The 20,814-nt window shown below is 38.3% G+C and overlaps 2 protein-coding genes across 2 annotated transcripts in view; one reads left to right on the forward strand and one right to left on the reverse strand.

Annotated features, from left to right (window-relative positions):
* The window catches only part of LOC306846468 (low-density lipoprotein receptor-related protein 8-like), a gene marked incomplete at its 5' end in the record, with an annotated part of 102,368 nt that extends 97,138 nt beyond the window's left edge, over nucleotides 1–5,230 (forward strand). Inside the window, one exon of the mRNA XM_079379888.1 lies at nucleotides 1,432–5,230. Within this exon, the coding sequence (XP_079236014.1) occupies nucleotides 1,432–1,763 (332 nt within the window). The 3' untranslated portion in view covers nucleotides 1,764–5,230. The remainder of the gene's footprint in view (nucleotides 1–1,431) is intronic.
* A 4,396-nt stretch (nucleotides 5,231–9,626) lies between these two features.
* On the reverse strand, nucleotides 9,627–20,379 carry LOC306845627 (KN motif and ankyrin repeat domain-containing protein 4-like). The gene is made up of 10 exons (XM_079378532.1): nucleotides 20,221–20,379; nucleotides 17,321–17,394; nucleotides 15,693–17,204; nucleotides 15,172–15,220; nucleotides 14,683–15,015; nucleotides 14,497–14,581; nucleotides 13,655–13,874; nucleotides 12,783–12,925; nucleotides 12,432–12,632; nucleotides 9,627–10,026 (listed from the first exon to the last, which is right to left on the reverse strand). Exons 2-10 carry the CDS (start codon nucleotides 17,346–17,348, stop codon nucleotides 9,916–9,918), a joined length of 2,682 nt encoding a protein of 893 aa, XP_079234658.1. The 5' UTR covers nucleotides 17,349–17,394; nucleotides 20,221–20,379; the 3' UTR covers nucleotides 9,627–9,915.
* Nucleotides 20,380–20,814: the final 435 nt, after the last annotated feature.

Below are 20,814 nucleotides of genomic sequence, written 5' to 3' on the forward strand. Positions count from 1 at the left end.
GCCTAAAAAAAAAAAAAGCACCATAAAAGTGATCTGACTCATGCACGAAACTTCAAATCTTCTGAAGCAATGTAATAGTTTTATGCATGGGTCGCGGAAGCGAGGGTCCGCCCGAACATGGGCCCGGGTTACTTTTGAGGTCTGTTACAAATATGAAAAATTACAGATATGAAAATTCATAGACTATAGGCTGATATGTATGCACGATTAATCAATATGGCGATCTCGATTCAAACACGTGATTTTATTCGTAAATGATGATGATTCTACTATGTCTGTTAAACCTTTGAAATCACAATCACATCGAAATATTTAAAGCTGCTTTTGCAGAGAGAGCAGCGCTCAGCATGTAAGCTTCATATTTGAAACAGCTTCACAAACAGTCTGCATAGCAGGCTAGGCTACATTTATGTGTTGCAAACATTAAATAATACCGAAAGTAGGGTGACTGTACGTCCTCTTTTCCCCTTTACATGTCCTTTTTTTGGACCTAAAAAAAATCTCTAATTCGCACAAAATGTCCTGGATTCGGCTTTTGCTTTCTAGTCGCCATTCACTGTGTAGAAAGCCCTGCACAGAATTGTTTTCTTCATTTCTGACCATTACCGTTTGCTCTTGCTCTTGCTCTTATCTGAATCATTTGTTTCAAATGATTTTTTTACATAGTGAATTCATTTAAATTAATAAATATTTTTAAATAGAGTAATTTATAGCATTTTAGACATTTATACTGTAAATAGACTCGTAACATTAAATAAAACCTTTTGTCAGAACCTCATATTATTTTGTTTGGTTTTCAGTGTTTTGTTTTCAGAATCGTTGGAGTCATAGCTTTAAAAATTCATAATATACCTGGCATCTAACTAATACTATTCTTACTGTTTCTAATATTAAAATGGGATGTAAAATGTACAATCTTACAGACTTTATGTAGTACATTAACAAGGATTTGGTACAATTATAATGCATTAGCCTATAATAATTCTCATCCATTGTGCGAAGTTCTGCAAACCACACCCCAATCACCCCCCCCCAGCATGAGGGCAGCATGAACATTACACTAAACTTCTCATTTTTTGTTCCACGGAAGAGTTTAAAACAACTAAGGGTGAGTAAATGACAGAATTGTTATTTTTGTGTGAACTCTTCCTTTAATGCTACACTTGTTTCCCTCCCCATACCATTATCTATCTATCTATCTATCTATCTATCTATCTATCTATCTATCTATCTATCTATCTATCTGTCTATCTGTCTATCTATCTATCTATCTGTCTGTCTGTCTGTCTGTCTGTCTGTCTGTCTGTCTGTCTGTCTGTCTGTCTGTCTGTCTGTCTGTGTTTGTCACACTGGCTGTCTTGTCAGTCATTCCACCGCCAGTCAAGCATGTGTTAACATGTCCCCTCACGGCTGTATGTTAAACACATGCAGTTCCTATCGTTGCCACAGTGGTCTTCGTAGTGGTGTGTGCCGGCGTTTACGTCGTTTACCGCAACTGGAGGAGGAACAGCACCAAAAGCATGAACTTCGACAACCCTGTCTACCGCAAAACCACAGGAGAGTCAGAGGAGGACGAGATTCACATCGGTCGGACTGACGGGCTCGCTGGCCATCACCACCCTTACCCCGGGCCCGTGGTCGGCATGACGCCAGTCGGTACAGGGACGTGCCCGCCATTCATCGCTCTGCCTCTGGGGACCGGTTTACCAGACCCTGCCACACACTGGTACACAGAGCAGCCCACCATCTCTAGTACTAAGTGAAAGGGAGGATGACTCCAGAAATACTGTGACCGCAGGCAGCAGGACTGACACGTGGATGCCAAGCTATGCAGGAACCGAATGGCATTTAGCAAGCTGAATCATTCTTAACATGCCCAGATTTTGAAGTACGCTGGAGTGCAAACGCTGGGTTAATTACTAAGCAAAAGGTTTAGACATTTCAGACCCATATTCATTTGGTCCAAGTGCCATTTTATTTCTGGTTGGAACCACCAGGGCAAGTCTTATAATATTTATCTTATAATCCTAGACAAATCTAACACTGTAATTGGCATTAAATTTACTGCATAAATATTTGTGTCCAGCACTTTAGCTAAAGCTGCAGAGAGAAACTAACATTATTATTAACCTTATTACTAACATGGCAGTTTTTCATTTAGTCATCAGGTATGTTTCCAAAATCATCCAATTTACCAATTATTTTGATTACAATTTACAATGTTTTACATTATAAAGTACCTTTTAATAAGCTTAACAAAAAATTAGACGCAGAAATACAGAAATAATACTTCCAAATGTAGATCTTTGATGGCTCAAAGGCAAACAAGCAATTTTAACTGCTTGGTGTCATGACTTTTTTTTAGAATTGTTTAATAATGATAAAATATATAAACAGTGAGCTGCATTTCTAAAATTGTTTATCTGTATCATATTATACAGTATAATTGTTTTATTTAAATAATCTTTGACCTGTCGACTCATTACAGACATAATAACACGAGAGGAGTTAACATGAAATTAAAATAGACTTGTTCACTTTCCTATGTTTGGTCATACTGTACGCGTTTCATCTGTGCATATGATTCCAAAACAAAAAAATATTTTGTCAAGCTTGATTCTGATTTCTGAAACAACTTTTGTTTTTTGGCTAGCGTCACTAACAACTTTAATATGGAGACCGCTCTTCATGATCCATTCAATTCCCAATGCATAAAATCAAGTCCCACCTTTTTTCCTCATTAAATGTTCAAAGTTCATTCAGAAATACCGCATTATAGAAGTCAAATGGATTGCAAATGTTGTTTCATGTTAACTTTAACAGCAATTAATACTAGGATGTTTACTTTTTAGGTTTTCAACTTAGAACACACCCAACAAAAAGATATCAATACAAAAATATTCCCAAACTTGATATGTTTTGTCCGTTTCATCGGTATTATCCACTTTTTATAGGTGTGTTTATTCCATAGAGAGAGACATTGTATATTCATCACTCGCATGCAAATGAAAAGCCATTGTCCTTGAATTCACACGACTGTCTGGTGAGGCTGTGGACGCGTCTCTGTGGGGCTCCACCGCACTGCAGCTACGACTTGGCAAGACACTGAAATTGGCAGAGTACCCTAGTTAGTGGAGCAAACCCTAGCGTAATCTCTCCGAGCCGGAATAGATGTTACGAGGGTCAGTGTGAGTGCGTTACACAGCGGGGTCTCTTGTGGTTCACACCGAGCTGCGTTTCGCTAGGCATAAACCACTGGTAATTTATGAAATGTCACAGTTTCACACGTCTGTTTCTGTTATTGGAGTTGTCGCATGCTGAACGGGTTTGCCGTGCCGCCCACTTACAATACATTCACTTTCATGTTGTTGTTTATCTCCGGAGCGGAGAAACGGGGAGAACATAAGCTGATAGTCGCCCCAAGGGTCTAGCATAGCTACAGGCGCTGAGCTAAAGGTTACATAAGCACTAGGTTAACGTCTAAACACATTAGAATCACGTTAACGGCGGGAAATAAGTGTCTGGGACTGGCATATGTGCAGACAGCCTGCTCAGCAGATTTAGAGCTCATGCCTCACTGTTATAGACGTACCGACCTTTAAAGATGCTCTGAAAGGCCATACATTCCAAATGCTGGACATTTATTTGTGCGGTTGTTTTTAAGACGGGGTAGCTCTGCATTCCTCTGTCATGTGCTGTGGGGACGTTTGGTTTTGTCTCAGGGAGATGGTATAGTGGAGAGTGTGAGCGGTGAAGGGTTTTAGTTAGTTATGATAATTGGAATGGGAAATAATGTGTAACAATGCATTCACTGTGGAGAATACATAAAATGCACCTTGCGTAGGTCGACCTAAGATGTGATGCATAAAGACTGGCTTTGGTCAGAGAGATTTCTTTAGAGGGCTAGTACTGGTATTGTCGTCCAGGTCACCAAACATATCAAAGTCACATTTCACCACAAAATTAAAAGAAAAAAATCATTTTACACAAAGAAATATGTACTGTATGCACACTACTGATTTGTGTTCACCAAGCCTGTATTTATTTGATCAAAAATACATTAAAAACTGTAATGTTGTATAGTAATATTATTACTCCAGTCTTAAGTGTCACTTCATCCTTCAGAAATCATTAAAATATGCTGATTTGCTGGTCAAGAAATATTTCTTATTATTTCTGAATTACGTTAGGCTGCTTAATATTTTTGTGGAAAAATGTGAAAAACTTTTTAATGTCCCCAAAGGGTTTATACAATATACCATTTGAGAATTGAAAATACCCTGAGAATGACCAGATACAATAAATCTTAAAGGTCCTTAAGGTAGGCTTTGGGTTTGTTTTTGTTTTTCATGCAAAATATATTTTATTTCTTTCTTTTGATTTTGGGGTGAAATATGACCTGAACATTTTTCGTGAGATTCACTTGCAGAGGCTTTTTTCCCTTATACTTTATATTATGAGGGTGTCTTTGGTGTCCTATCCTTTGAATAAATCATCAGACAAAAGGACAGTTTTTTTTTTCTCATTTGGGTGGTTAGGAAGACCAGCTGTTCATTCACAGATTCTGCGATCAGATGTTACCTCATTAATATTAAAGAGCATCGCTCTAGGATTTCAAATGAAGACTCCCTCATAAGAGAGGAGCATTAAATATCCTGTGTGAGAGAAAGTGTGTGCGAGTGTGTGTGGATGTTAATATGTGCGTTCAGAATGCATGTATTTGTGGTGTGAAAGTTAAATCAGTGTGTAATGTGATTATGGAATGCGATGTGTAAATATGTTTTCATACAAATACTTTTGATACACCTTTGTAAAAATGTATATAAGATTTTAGATAACAGTATTGCCTATGAATTAATTTATTTGGAATATATGATTGTTTTCTGATGGTAAAATAATATATTCTGCCAAAGTGTTTCTGTTCTGTTGGTATTATTATTTTTTGCTGTTGGTATTTTTTTACTTTGAATTTATTTTGATCTTTATTTTTGCATTTTAAGGCTTTAATATAGAATATTTTTGAGTAGTTTAATTAAATTATATTGTTATTGCACTATATTTTGCAAACACAAAAGTTGTTTTTCTTTTTTGTGCCTTGTTTTGTGATTTTTACCAACACTGATTTCATTCTGTCTGATCTCTGACTGCATAAACTTTATTGTGGCATAATGGTCTCATTGTATTTCAAATGTTTCTCTTTATATGTCTCTCTATTAATTGATATAAAAGTGAATTTAAAAATCTGCTGCCATTCTGCGTTTCATTAAACAGAAATATTTGTAATGTTTTTGGTACATAACATTAATGTTTTAAAGGGGATCAATTATGCAAAACTCACTTTTATATTATTTTTGTACTAATTATGTGTCCATAGTGTATGTACACATCCACCCCATTGTGGTAAAAAAATCCATCCACTACATTTGTTATTTCCACCCATAAATCGTAAATATCAAGCTACTCCAATATGACGTCACATCGGTACATGCCCTGCCCATGACTGGTAACAATCTGACTTATTTGCTTAGCTCCTCCCCTGAGAGAGTTGTACACTGTTCGCCATGTTTATCTCCTGGCTAGAGCATTTAAAATCAGCATTCAAGTAAGAAATGAATTCTTATAAAGCTACTACTAAAGTTATTCATTCAAGAGCAGGGAGCGATTTTCTGTTTTTTTGTTTTGTTTGTTTTTTAATATTAACAGCATTATGTTGCTTTACACACATTACACAGATCAAATATCCACATGCAAATTCTTTCCCAGCTTTTTGGTTCACAGACATAACCGACTGTGTTTATGTGAAATTTCTGTGTTTTTGACTAATACTTTTGTGTACTTTACAGTGTAAGTGCAATAAGATGCAAAATAGAACCTAGTACTCACGCGACATGTGCCATGTCACAGCTGGCTTTCTTGCTTTGGCTTCAGATGTAACAGTATATCAGAAATTTAAACTGATATGGCTGTAAAGGTGCAATATGTAATATTGACAGCTAGTGAAATTCAAAATAGTGTTTCTCTCACCCCCTCCTCCTCAGACTCTACGCTCACGCGAGTTGCCAAATTGAGGAAATGTCATGCAAGAGGAATGATCAATAGAATGACAATGGAAGGCAACAAGTGTTACTCTGTAAATTGTTGAACTGATTTATCCTCGATTTAATCTGCCTCTTATTATAGAGCTTTTTAGATGGATGCCAAGGCCTTTGTAGGCCAGGTAGAATCTGCGATATCTGACCTAGTTTGATTGCAGCTTCCATGGCTGTAATACGATGCGTTTCCTTCAAGTGGAAACCCTGGGGGTTGAAATACCATTAGGTAAATTGGGTAAAAAAAAAAAAAAAAAAAAACTGACATTCTGACACCGAACACACATTTCAAAGTAAATGAACTGGCTGTAGGATTGTTTTTCAGAGAAAGAAATATGTGAACTGTGAGCATGTTTCCAGTCACGGAATGACTCCAGGAGAACAAAATAGATCCAAGTGCAGTTTTAACAGCGTTATCATACAATAATCCAAAACAAAGCAACTGGCAAAAACAGGAAAAAAGTAATCCAAGGACAGGGTAACAGAAACACAAAGTAACAGGTCCAATACTGCAGCAACAAAAGACAAAGTGAGCATGGTATAAATAGTGATGAGCTAATGAGTAAATGACCGACAGCTGATAATTAGTACTTACTTTTTACTTTTGTCATTTAGCAGACGCTTTTGTCCAAAGCGACTTACAAATAAGAAAAAGTAACTAAAACTAAAAGTTACAACTCTATAAATACTATATACCTACATATTTAAGAAAATAAAGAAATTAAATAAAATTGACACATAACAACATTTCAATAATAAATATATAAATGAATAATCTAAAATAAAAAGCGATACTTCTATCCCTTGGTGGAGTCGCACGGTAGAGTCGATGGTCTTTACACTCTTCGGTCTTCACACTAAGAGGGCTTCACACGACGACTGCCGCGACCGCTGCCGCGGTATAATAACCTTTTTTATACCAATCCAACAAATTACCATTTCAATTCAGCTGGACCCACTTTCCTGTTTATCAACTAAAAATGGCCAAGCAAGTGCACACACTGACAAGATACGCGATACAGTACGAGACCACACGATTTCAGCACTTCTCAGTACAGAGAAGACTTAGCAAAAGACTATGGGAAATTGAGTTCATAGCATGTAACCGTGGAAGTGGAGAGTGCCATCAAGTGCACAGTCTAGGACACAACAACTAAACACTGTGACATTACCCCTCTAAAGCCAAGTTCACACTACACGACTTTACACGTCGGCAGATCGTTGTGCTGTTCAGACTACATGACTTGATTGTCTGTCTTTTAGTCGTTGTGGCGTTCACACTACATGACTCTATGTAAATTATCCGCAGCCAGGGGTTACACACTACACAAGCCGACAACAACTCTGTCACCCAACTACTCGATTCGGTCCCTAAACCACGTTTTGTCATGAAAACACGCGAGAATTGACCGTTCGCAGAGCTTGATTGAGAGAAAATATGTTGATACAGAAATATGTTAAAACGGGGTGAAAAAGATCGACTGAATTGAAACTTTTTCAATATAACTAAATATAAATATGTGCTGAGGGTTAAGCTGTGCTGTTGTTGGCTGCCACGGTAACGGCAATAAGCTGAGGTATTTAAAAGTGCTTGTTTTTCTTACCAGAAAATCTGGTCATGCACTGTATGCATAGCTTGCAGCCCTAAAATTAAATGCTGAGTGTTAAATAATAAAATAATATGTTAAAAAGTGTGCTCTTATCATTCTGTGGACAAAATCCCGTGAACTTCGCCCCGATCGGGAGCTGTGTATGAACATGCACCCTCATCTGTTTTCAATGCAGGTTAACCGCGAGCTTCATGTCATCTTCCACTCATTAAACTATGACAGGTCCTTTACTGCAAAAAGACCGTCACTGCGACACTCGCTAAGTGATGAAACTATGGCGCTATGTGCTTTTTAAAACCATTTTCATAGGTTTCACGTTATATTGTGGGCTCGGAAAATATGTAAATGCGCATGCCCAGTAGCCGCAGCTGTATCCCTTCTAGCCTTAACCACAAATCAGACAGGAGCAGATTCACTTCGGTGGACTTAAAATGATGTGTTCCGCGGTTGAAATTAAACACTTTCTGATGTTTATTCATGTTCATTTCGTGCATTAAGTAAATATGAAAAGACGATCGGTTCACGTGTTTGAACTGAGGCAATACAGTGATCTGTCACGACACATTGAAGAGCCACAAAAAGGTATTTATTGTTTGAATTTCTTTAAAAATGACTCGATTTAAAAGCTGAGAGTCCTGAGACCTGCGATGTGTTTTTCACTGTGTGAGAACAGGAGTGTAGTGTGAGTGTTTGTCGGTCATGGCAACAGTAACTATTGGTGGTTAATAAAAAATATAGCAGCCAAAAGCCTGCTAAAGACGCTTATGTGCAAAAATATAAGCCTTTTCTTTAAGCGAAGTTGCTGCTGTTTTTCTTCCGGTGACCTCAACCCATGCCTTGCTCTTTCATTGGCTGTATCTGGTCACGACACCTGACACCACGTGATGTTGAGTCAGCCTACCGGTCCAGATATTTGGCATGCTAGATATTTCTTTGGGGGCGACGCGTCTTTGATGCATCGTTGTGTAGTTCACACATAAAGATCGCAAAGCGCCGATCACCCGCAGATTTTCCCCCGATTACAGCCCGACCTGTCGGCGAGCTCGTTAATTTGCAAATCGGGCTTAAATCGGGCTTAAAATCCTGTAGTGTGAACTAGCCTTAAGGGGCTCCACCAGAAAACCCCAAAATTCAGGAGGGAGATGGAAAGGAAGCGGATCTGGAGGAGGCCCGTGCAGCAGAAGAGGGCCTGGAGACAGAGGTAGACAAGGGTGCCAGGGTGCCAACATTTGCATTTAAAGATACATGCAAGAAGACAGCACGATTGGCTTCCACTCAAAAAAGGTATTTTTCAGCATGGTGTAATAAATTATATGTGGGGTATTTTGAGTTGAAACTTCACAGACACATTCTGGGGACCTGAGATTTGTATTACAGTACATCTTGGAAAAAGGGGCATAATAGATCCTGTTTGATGCAGATCACATATAGACATATTTACCTGCAAGTGTGACTTATTTGTTGGGACTATTCGGGATAGAAGCTTTCTTTAAAACTCTGCCTGTAACATCTTTACATTCCTTCAATTCTATGTTTAATTTAAGAGACTATTCTTTGTCAAACAAGATATATGGTGTTGAGGCGTCCATTCTAGGACACTGTTTGGCTGGATTGCAGTAAAAAAAAAAAATTTTTTTAATAATGCCACGGTAGCACAAAATATATATCAGGCTACAAGTCTGCCCTGGGTTGTTTATAACACTTTATATTAACAGCTTTTACCCACTAGTATGTTTACCTTTTCCAAAGTGACTTTATGTATATTTAGATGTCCATGGTAAGGGATTCTCTTCAGATGATTTACCGTACTGAAATGAATCCTCTAGATAAGCAAATCATGCTCCTTTGAAGATGTCAGAATATTTGTGTGGCATTCGGTGGATATGCAGATTGTATTCATCGTAAAATACACAGTCAACCACCCAAAGGATTTGGACTAGTTTTACAGAATAGTTTAATTTATTGACATAAGATGACTCAGAATGAAATTGGGTTGGTTACAAAATGTTATTTTTTTTCTGATCCGAGTTGGATTTATAGGAAAGATGCACAGTAAGCTGTTATTATCAGTTATATTTACATTAACAAGCTTTACATTAGAAAATTACTGTCTTCTTGACTATTAAATTATAATATTGATATTTTATTGTTGATCTTCTTAGTAGTAACTGTACATGAATGACTATTGAAATTTGCTGAGATGTCCAAGCTCTGTTCTAAGAGACCTTGCATTTGTCTGTGCTCTTGCTTTCTGTGTGGGCTTTCAGGAGGTCTGCTATCTCTGTATGAGAGCCTTGTGTTGCCAGAGATAATGCACTGCGACCGCCCTAGAGACAAAACAGAGATGGATGAATATGATACACAACATGACATCTACAAAGATCTAAACAGCATGTGGATATACTCTGTCTTTATCTGCTACAAGGTTAGTCAGGAACTACATTTGCATCAGTGTTACTAAATATGGTTCAGTTTTTTCTTCTTCATATGACATTTTCAATTCTTATCTGCGCCAATTTCAATTTTGAAAGCAAATTGGATAGGCAGATATTTTGCTAGGTGACTAACAAAGTGTGAACATTTAGATTTAGATTTTACATCGAAATATCTTATTCATTGTAAATGCATAATAAATACTATGATATATGTACTACTGTATATATGCACAAACAAAAAAATAATAACATATACACATTACTGTTAAAATTTTTGGATCATTAAGATCTTTTTTCTTTAATGTAAACTTTTGTTTAGCAAGGATGCATTAAATTGATCAAAAGTGACAGCAAAGATTTTTTCTTTACATTGTTGCAAAAAAAAATATTGCAAATGAATTCTCTTCCTTTGAACTTTCTATGAGTCATAATTACCACAAAAATATTAAGCAGCACAACTGTTTTCAAAAGGAGTAAAAAATAATAATAATATATATATATATATATATAGATTTAGAAAATTTATCAAATCTCTTTTAGTTCAAACACCTATTGTGATGACCTTGAAAATGCAACAAATTACAATTTCTAATATTTTATAATATAACAATACATTCTATTTTATTTCAGTTCTATTTGAACTCTGTATTTATCAAAGAATCCTGAATTTTTTTTATTTATTTTTTTTATCAATGTTTCAAAAAGCAGCACAACTGTTGTCAACATTGATAAGAAATGTTTCTTGAACAGTAAATCAGTATATTAGAATGATTTCTGAAGGATCATGTGACACTGAAGACTTGAGTAATGGTGCTGAAAATTCAGCTTTCCATCATAGGAATAAATTACATTTTAAAGTATATTAACTCAGAAAATGGTTATTTAAAATTGAAATAATATTTCACAGTATTAGTTTTTTGTTGTTGTTATTGTTTGTTAAATAAATGCAGCCTTGATGAGCATAAGAGTCTTCATTAAAAACATTAAAACAATTGTACTGATCCCAGATTTTTGAAAGGTAATGTGTATATATGAATCGAACAGGTGGACATTAAACAGGAAGTCTTTACAGCACCTGCTCTGTGTTTCAAAGGATTTATTAGTTCTCAGAGCAGCTCTTCAGTTGTAATGTGATGCAGATGTGGCCTGACTAACGCTCTAGTTTCAGCTGTTGGGGAGTAGACTTGACAGCTTTCAATTTGTCTTACATGCATCCACATTCTCTCGCTTTCTTATTCTTTCTCATTCTCTCACATAGAGGTGATAAAAGCACGTCTGTGTGGGATTATTTCAGCTGCCAAGCAAGGATTTCTCAAACACAGAAAGTGATGAGTGTGTGAGCGTTATTTGTAAACTGGAGGCTGTCAGTTCCTGTTGTTGTTTGTGTGAAGAGTGTGAGGCTGACATCATGTTAACATGAACTGACCATTTCCAGAGTTCAGACAGGATTGTGTCCAGTAGGTGGCACTTTTTTACAGGTCAACTGTCAACAGAAACGGCTCACTGTTGCCCTTCAACCCACGCTGAACTTACTCCAGTCTAGAGAGCTGTTGTCTTCCTCCCATAAAGTTTCATTGTTTTTTCAACAGAAATTCTAATGAGAGGCAAATTAAGCTTTTTGTTACAGTGCATGTATTAGTAATTACCCTGTAGCTCACTTCTATTACAAAATACTGTTATGCATTCATGTGCAGTTTAAAAATATGGAAGCAGCCTTATTTACATTCTATAATTGAATTCAAAAGTAATTTGACAATGTAAAGATCTAATGTTTGCGAAAATATTATGTAAAATATAGAAAATACATTAAAACATTATATAAAATCTGAGAATAAAAATAATAAGCGTCTATTATAAAAAAAGGATAGTAATTTTTCTTAACCATTTTATTTTAGCCATAAATTAAGTTATTGCATAGAATTATTCAAATCTTTGTACTTTTTGATTGGATGTTGCCTACACAGAATTTATTTTTTTCTACTGAGTCCCACAGTTGCCATTAAAAAAAAAAAAAAAAAAGATATTGTGGCCACGAATTACCAATTTGTTCTCACACCTTCTTAAATCGTGGGCACATTTTATTGATTTGTTCCCTTAGTCCCATTCAATCATGGCCAAATTTTGCACATTTCTTTTTAACTTTTCAACAAAAAGCTCATTTCTGCTTTTAAACTCTACTGAAATCTTGTGTACGTGTTATTGGAGTTGTAATATTATCCTTTATATTGTTGGATGAACATGTGGTTAGGTATTTTTGTTTTCTATTAAGGTTTGGACAAACATGCACAAGAAATTACCTTGTCTTTTAAATTGACATCGCAGTTCGCTTCGTCTAACAAAATTCGCACAATACTGATGTGTCCCCGATCACAAGCGCTGATCAGTGGAGTGGTTCCTGCATGATCCTGGACATCAGGACCCGCTCCCTGTTCTAGCAGGAGACGCACCATTGGAACACGTCCATGTCTCACTGCCAAGTGAAGAGCCGTTTGTCCCACCTAAAGACACATTTATTTAGAACAGAAACACATCCATCTTCTGAAACATTACAGAACATGCCAGGTCTTATGCAAATCAGTGGACCATTTCAAACAAATCATTTTGATATAAAGTGTACACTGAGCCAATTGGCTTATGCCTCCCATCACCTGTCCAACACAGGCGTTGATGTCACCAAGCTCCATCAGCTGCTGGATCACTTTCATGTCTCCTGGTGATTCTACAGCCGTCAAGGAGGCCAGCATGATAGCAGTGTAGCCAGACTTGTTTCTCAGGTCCACGTTACATACACCTAAGGTTAAGGGAAAGCAAGCACTTTTTTTTTTTTTTTAATCACTCAAAATGTAAAAGATGCTACAAATTTAACCTGAAGCAGAGCAAACTTAAGGTCAATGTTCAAAGAAACCTGTGTTTAGACAAAATAGCTATTTTTCAAGCCCTAGTGAGCCGCCATCCTGTCTACCACCTTCTAAGGCAGCATCCAAAATTAAATGGAACTCCACAAGTGACAGATTTGGAACACTCTATTCAGGCAGCAACATGTGCACCACAGAACACATGCTACTCCCAAGAAGCTTACTACCTTTCTGGGCCTTGAACGCGTCAGTTCCATTGCTGTCTTTGAAGGGTCAGAAAGGCTCTCGGATTTCATCAAAAATATTTTAATTTGTGCTCCGAAGATGAACGAAGGTCTTGCGGGTTTAGAACGAAATGAGGGTGAGTAATTAATGACATCATTTTAATTTTTGGGTGAACTAACCCTTTAAATGAAGGGATAAAATGCTGTCTATGTAGAACGCCACTTCACCTAGGTTTTGGAATAGTTATAGATTGCAATCACAGCGAGAAATGTGAATGTTACTTTTCCCATTGATGTATGTGTTTTGCTTTCATTAGCCTCAAAGAAATCAAAGGCTTTATAATGTAATTTCCCACAGCATAATTAAAGACCTGTTTTGAAACATTTCTTTTCGAGCAGTTAAAAAAAAGAAAAAATGAAACAAAGTATGTTATCACTGACCTGTGTCTAAAAGGAGCTTAACGATGCTGAAGTTACAATGCGACACACTATAATGCAAGGCAGTGTTCCCATTATCATCCGCCATGTTGACCAGGAACTGAAGGACTGTAGGTGTTTGTGAGTTAACCTCGTTTAGATACACAGCAACAGTGTCAGCACATGCTCCCTCCTCAGCAGAGATGAGAAACCACTGCTGGAACACCACAGTGAGAGCCTGGCTCTGCAAATCAGCAAAGGATACCAATAGTGACGTTACCACTCTACAGAAAACAATATAATTATTTTCCTCTGCATAGTACTGTGGTAACTCATTATCTGGCAGAGTCAGACTTGACACAGGAAGTAAATATTAATTTGGCATGTGCTTGTCTCCAAAGTACAACAACTAATAGTACACTTACTACAATGACAATCTGCCTGGAGGTACCCAAGATTAAGGGCCAGATTTACTCAAAGCTTTAGCACCAGCGCAAACCCTCTTTTTGCCTTAAAACATGCTGTCAAGATTTACTAATGGTACTGAAAAATTAGCAACAAAAAGGCATGGACAGAGTTATTTTTTACTACTGACCTTGTTGCATATGCATTTGTAGGAGTTTCTTTTTCAGAGGTAAAATTTATAGGGAGGAGAGTATTTAAATTAATCATGTAACATAATTTACTAAGGTTTGCGCTAGTCCAATGTGTCTTGCTCAAGGGTTCATTGGTGATGGTTCATGTCTTATTCCCTGCAGGGATTGGACCAGCAACATTTTGGTTACTAGCTTCAAACTAGTACACACCATTGCCTAAAACAGGCAAGAAGGGAGTATTGCATAAAAACTACTTAAGTTGAGTATTACCATTTCATCATTAGGTTCTGACACTTTATCCATGTGGTCTCTCAGGAAATGACATGCCTCTATGAAATGTTTATCAACAGCTTCCCTGGGGGAAAAAAAACAGGTGGTTTCCATTGGAGTTTAAAATGTAAAAGAAATAATAAGAAAAAGAAGTTTAGGAGAAACCTAAAGATGAAATCGTCTCACCTGTTTGGCTTCATTGCCTGGGAGTTCTGATCTGAGTCCATGCTCAAAGAAATGCAATCCTTCCTCTCTTCCTCTGTTTGATCCTCTAGAGCTCTTGCCTGACTTGTTTGCTTGTGCAGATATTCTTGTTTTGTGGTCTCTACATCTATGGCATCTTCTTTTTGACTGAATTCTGTATGTTTACTTTTGTGTGTTTGTACGCTGGAATCTGTTGTCCATGTGGTCCAGAATTTGTATTCTTCTTTAGTCGTATTCTTCTTGAGGCCAACATCCACTTCTGCATGCTCTTGTAGCTTGATAGCATTACTTATTCCCTCTGTCTCCACGCTCCCACTTCAGAATGTTGAAGGTCAAAGAGTATTAGTATTTAGTCACCGTTTTAGTGAATTACTCTGAAGTCATTGAGTATGACTATACAAAAAATAAACTTTCTATTCCAAGACCATTAGTACTGTTTAATATAAAAATTGCCATAGTGATGATTTTTACCTGTCTCTTATGCTGATTGTCTTCAGATGTTCTGTCTTGGGGTTCTCTCCTATTTCAGGAATAATTTCCATCATTTTATTGTCTTGCAATTCACAGAAAAGCCACAAAAGACCATAATACACATTTACATCATACAATGTCAGTAGAAGAAATGGCACTTGTAGAACAGTTTGTCACTTGGACAGTACCCTCAAAAAATGTACATTTTAGTTAAACAACCCCTAAAGCAGGGAGGGTTGTCCAACCTTGCTTCTGGAGCGCTAACGTACTGCAGACTTCAGTTCCAACCCTGCTCCAACATACCTGTCTGTAATTATATAGTAGCCCTGAAAACCTTGATTAGCTGGATCAAGTGTGTTTGATTGGAAATTTGATTTGATTGCTGAAATTTGCAGGACAGTAGCTCTCCATTAGCAGGGTTGGAGACCCCTGCAATAAAGGGTGCATATTAGTACCCTTTGAGGGTACCCCAGTGATAAGCTTTTGTACCCCAAAAGGTGCAATTGCGTGCTGAGTCATACCTGGTTGTGAAGCATCACCAGTAGGAAACACATAGAGGGTAAGAAGGGTGACTAAAGTAGCTAACTGCTCTTGAATAGTGCAGACACGTGGAGGCAAGTGATCTGAAGACATTTTCCCTGATGAGTCATCTTTGCAAAGGCATTCCCACTGCTCCTGAAGGAGCTCTTGTAATCTTTTCACATGGTGCTCCATGTCTGCATGTGATACTGGAGGTTGATCCAGAACTTGAGGGGCGGTTCCCTCCTCTGTTGGCATCTTTTGCCCACTTTTCTGCAGTTCTACCACAGGTTCAAGACTTTGTGTACTTATTAAGGAGCTCTCAGATGAAATCACCTTGGTCAGTGTGCGCCCCATTTCAAGCTGTACGGTCAGCTGCTTGATCTTATCATCCTTGAGAAGACTCTCCTCTACTTGCTGCTTCAGCAAAGCTCTGGTCTTGTCCAGTTCTACCTCCAGTTCATGAAGTTTCTGTTCCAGAAAAACAACTTTCCTCTGGAGAGTTTCAGTAAGAGACATAGTTTTGTCTCCATTATCCAAGAGATCTCTTTCTCGTGAGACCGTCTTACGCCTTTCAAACTCTGGAAGGATTCTTTCAGTAGCTGAAGTCATTGCAACTGCATCAACTTGCTCAGAAGAAGCCTTGACATTTTCCTCTAGCCGGTCATATTCTCGATTCATCCAGTCATCACTCTCTTTGTCTTGATTTTCTCTGGCAAATGAAGGAGTGTCCCAGTTATTTATGTGTAGAGGAGCAGTAAGAACATCCAGTGGCCCGATGGTTTTGTTTTGGGAATGTAATTGGAGTAAAAGTCTCTCTTGCTCCTCCTGCAAAATACATATCTGCGCCTTGAGCTCAGGAATGACTCTGATCTCCTCTTCCAATTCCCCAACTCGTTCAAGAGCTGCAGTGAGCCGCTGGAGGGTCCCGTTTGCTCTACCTATCCTGCTGTCAGAAACGTGGAATACATCTTCAGAGGAGCCGTTTTCTTGCATTAGATATTCCTTGGGGCTGATGGGGCTGGTTGGGTCCTCGGTTGACTCGGAGCGCTTTCTCAGTAAAACAGTCAAGGGTAAACTGGAGGCTCTCAAGAGATTTGGCCTGACGTAACATCCTAAGGGCTGCTCATCAAAAGCTTCCATCTCTGCAGATGTGAAGGACTTGTAGATGGGTTCTCCCCTCCTGACAAAGCCAGTAGACACACTGTCACTAGATCGAAACTCAAAATGTTGTTGAGAGTCTCCTAGTTTGGTTTTGGGCCATAAAGTGCTGACTGAGTTCCACTCTGTTGCTCTGCATCCATAACCCGGAAGGCTTAAGTTACGTGACAGGATGCCATTATTTTGTCCTCTTTGCCTTCTCTGCATTGGCACCCTCCTAATGGTGTTACCCTTCTCAATGTCATCGACATACTTGAGAAAGTCCAGGTCCAGATGGAATCCATAGGGCGTCTCTACAGAATAGGAGGGTGGTCTTCTTTGGCTCCCATTCTCTTTTGGAGAGATGCCATTCTCTAAAATAAACACACAAGGGTGAGTTGCAGAAGTGATGCACAATATGCAAAACAGTCCAAATGTATTTAGACCACTGGAACTGCAGTATGAATCACCAAAACTGTGTGATTCATACCTTTTTTGGTTTCCATTGTTCTTTGCATACGTCTGTTTTCAGCTTCATGTGGTTTTTAGTTTGTCTCCTGCCATCTGAGGACAAAAAGACGTTGCTGTTTAGAGTTAAGTGAAACAGAATCAAACACTTCTGAATGCTGTGAACACAAGTTGAGATCAAAGTAGTTTGTGCATGAGTATTTTGCAGATTTACAGAGCCAGACTCTTTCTTCTCTGTCTCTGTATCCCTCCCCATCTCTCTCTCTCTTTCTCTTTGACCACGCAGCACTTTCAAGGCACCACAGAAGCAGCCGCAGCCCAAACAATGTGAGCTATGCAGTAAACACACAAATAGCTGAGACCAAACACTTCCACTGACTCGCATACACACAGACAACCACAGATGCACACCTTGGCATCGCTCACACTGGTTGGAAAAATCCATCTTATCAAAAATTGCAGCAGCCCTTCTTTCATACCTGTCTGTTCCACCGTTCTACTCTATCAATAGAGATCAGCCAGACAAACAAACAAATGGGGGCTGACCTTTTTTGACTATGACATACCTCAGAACCTGGCTATGCTAAGGTAGGCTGATCTTAAAGTACTGATATAACAATTGAGATATATGAGCCATGTCAGACAAAAAATGCATTGCTGATATAATCTTATGCTTATAGGAAAATGGGGCTGCAGGATTCTTGTTCGAAAAATATCCTGACAAATGTTTCCTGAATCCTGAAGGTTCATAAATATCCACTGAACAAGAGGGCATTTAATCCAACTTCTAGTAGAGTTTAGCTCTAGCCCTAATTAAATACACCTAAACTGGTGGTTTGGAGGTAAACTCTGCAGGAAAGCGTCCCTCCAGGAGCAGGATAGGACACCACTGTTGTGTAGGTACACCTAAACAGTGTTGGTAGGGAACATGTTTAACATAAACAAGTAAATGCACATTTACTCACAGACATATATAGACTGACATGACAACTTCTCGCATATTCTGACATAGTAAGGCCTGAAATGTACTCTACACAAGTATGTGAACAAATATTAACAGCTACATAAGCTATATCTCACGTTTATTGTGAGGGATACTAAGTTGGCTTTAAACTGTCTTCTACACTCCGTTTTACACTCATGTTTAGAACTAGCTACCTGAAAGTGACACATGCAGTGTAATGGCACCGAATTTGATGTTTAAGCCCCCTTGAGTACATGTAAAGTAGATTTCTGTCCTAATGCTGAAAATTAATTTACACCACTATTAGCTGTAATATAAATACTAAAACATTATGAGTGCTGTTAATTGCTTCTATAGACAATTTTAATATGAAGTCTTAATTCAGAGATTGTAGTAGATTTAGGATTTATTTGATCACTTTCACAATGTCGTCTGTGTTCACTGAGTAAAGCACACTCCATTTTACAGTAATGATTATTGTTCTCTTTTCTTTTTTGCAGCATTAAGGAAAAAAATCCCTCCTCTCATTAAATGTATTTCTCTCCACTGCATTCTTTCTTACACCACAAATTGGACTGAAACTCATGACAACTTAAAAACTGCTACCGCTGTAAGAACAAAATTTGAAACACTGTGTTCTCTGAACGGAGCGGACAATTTCAGGTTTTAGGTCAGGCTTGGAGGATGGAAAAAAGACCAAACTGGAAACTTGAGAGGAACAAACATTTTAGAGAGTTTCAAACTAGTCTGCTACAACTGGAAGTTTTTTTTTTTTTTTTTTTTACTTATATTTGAATTTGAGTTCAGTCATATACAAGAAAACATTGCTGCACAATGCAAAATTTTAAATGACTGTGTGGTTTGTGAGTCTTTTCTTATCTCTCCTTATTGTGCTATTACTAAAATGTGTCAGATGACACAACCTGTTCTCTCTTTTATCTCTGAATAACATGTCTTATGCTAGCTTTGTTTTGACATGCACATTTAACAGCTCAAGTAGACCTGATTCACTGTCACATAAAACAGACTGCTGGTCCTGCACACTTTCTCACTCGCTCACATTTTTAACACACACAATAGACAGACGTTTCACTCTTCCTGTTTGGCCCTGTAAGTGGTGTGGTTTCCTTGGCTCAGATCCTCATTCTTTCTCCTCTGTTTGGAGCTGGCTGGAGGAATAACGCCAAATATTGGCTCTCCTGCTCTCTGACCCCCATCACCCTTTCACTTTATGGAGAGAGGGTGTGGTGGAGAATCTCTGCTACTGGACTTTTCAGAATGACTACTGTGAGAAAAGAGACGCTTGTTCTTATATCTATCTATCTATCTATGCATCTACATGTTCTTATCCTTAGAGTGTTGTTCCATCTTTTCCTCTGTGGGATTTTTTCCATGTCCACAGTATTTGGACCATGTCGACAATCTTGGTTCTCTGCCAACAGCAATATGTGCACGCACACCAGTTACATGAGAAGACATATGTGCAGCAAATTAAGTTCTGACTCACTGTATAATCAAACACATGTGAAACATTGAGCACTTGGTGCCCGAGAGACATTCAAAAAGAGTATTCTAAAGTCACCATTTGAAACCTCCTGTTCATTGGCTCCTGTCACGCAAACTAAGCAGTTCAGGACATCTCTCTATTGTTTAAGTGACACAGTCATTACATCAGAGGAAAGTCTTTAAATCTCATTTGAGACACCCAAAAAATGGACTTCCTGAGAATTTGTTTGTCCAAAATAAACAAATGACGCATCATATGGAAGTAAAAGATTACACTAAAACACTTTTTTTGCAATATTCCAATATAGTAGAAAAAAGTAAACGCCTGGGCACCCAGTGTTTAAAGATATCCTTAGAGATTTGCTCAAGCTCTTTGACATTACTTCCCTCATCATGAGTTGTTTTTTGTATAATATTCACACTAAATTTGATATTTTAGGGCTGTATCTTACCTTAAACATCATAAGTCTGCCATTGTGTCCTCTCTGTGCTGGAGTTTAGCCTGTTCACCTCTTCACTTTTCTCCTTCTTCTGAGAGGCTTCAGAGGGGAAGGCAGACAAAAGACATTCAAGCAATGCCAATGTAAAATTCTTGCAAAACATAAGCAGTGTTATTGTGTGTGGAACAGGAGGCGGGTTGTGGGCACTCTGGCCTTTCATGACTCCGCCCCCCACCCAATCAGAGCCACTGGGTGGGAGGCAATCTGCATTATTCCTCCAATCAAAGTAAGAGGGCGGGCTGAACAACTGAGAGGTGGGCGGGGCTTTGTGCATAACTGCATATGAGGGATGTTTCTCAAAACAGGATCCATGTGATGGCAGGGGGCCCGAGTTTACTAGTACAGTCTGGGGCACTCAGAAAATTATCCCCGCATGAAACTGGGTGAAAGAGGACCCTAGTGTAACCCGTCAGAATCTCAGAGCACATGTTGCCACCCACACGCTTTAAGTGTAATTCAATCCACTGTAACATAGTGCTCACCATCCATTATAATCATGGAAATAGTGCAGGGCTTTTCATGAGTATAGGGCACAGAGTGGTTGAG

Source organism: Barbus barbus, assembly GCF_936440315.1.
Source record: "Barbus barbus genome assembly, chromosome: 26".
Lineage (NCBI taxonomy): Eukaryota > Metazoa > Chordata > Actinopteri > Cypriniformes > Cyprinidae > Barbus > Barbus barbus.

What these genes read in the sequence shown, in the direction of transcription:
- LOC306845627 (XM_079378532.1), bottom strand. Translation starts at nt 17,348, where the DNA reads ATGCAAAGAACAATGGAAACCAAAAAAG. An exon ending in CAGGCAATGAAGCCAAACAG is followed by an intron (nt 14,582 to 14,682) that starts GTGAGACGATTT and finishes TTTTTCCCCCAG; the next exon opens with GGAAGCTGTTGATAAACATT. An exon ending in TCAACGCCTGTGTTGGACAG is followed by an intron (nt 12,633 to 12,782) that starts GTGATGGGAGGC and finishes ATGTGTCTTTAG; the next exon opens with GTGGGACAAACGGCTCTTCA.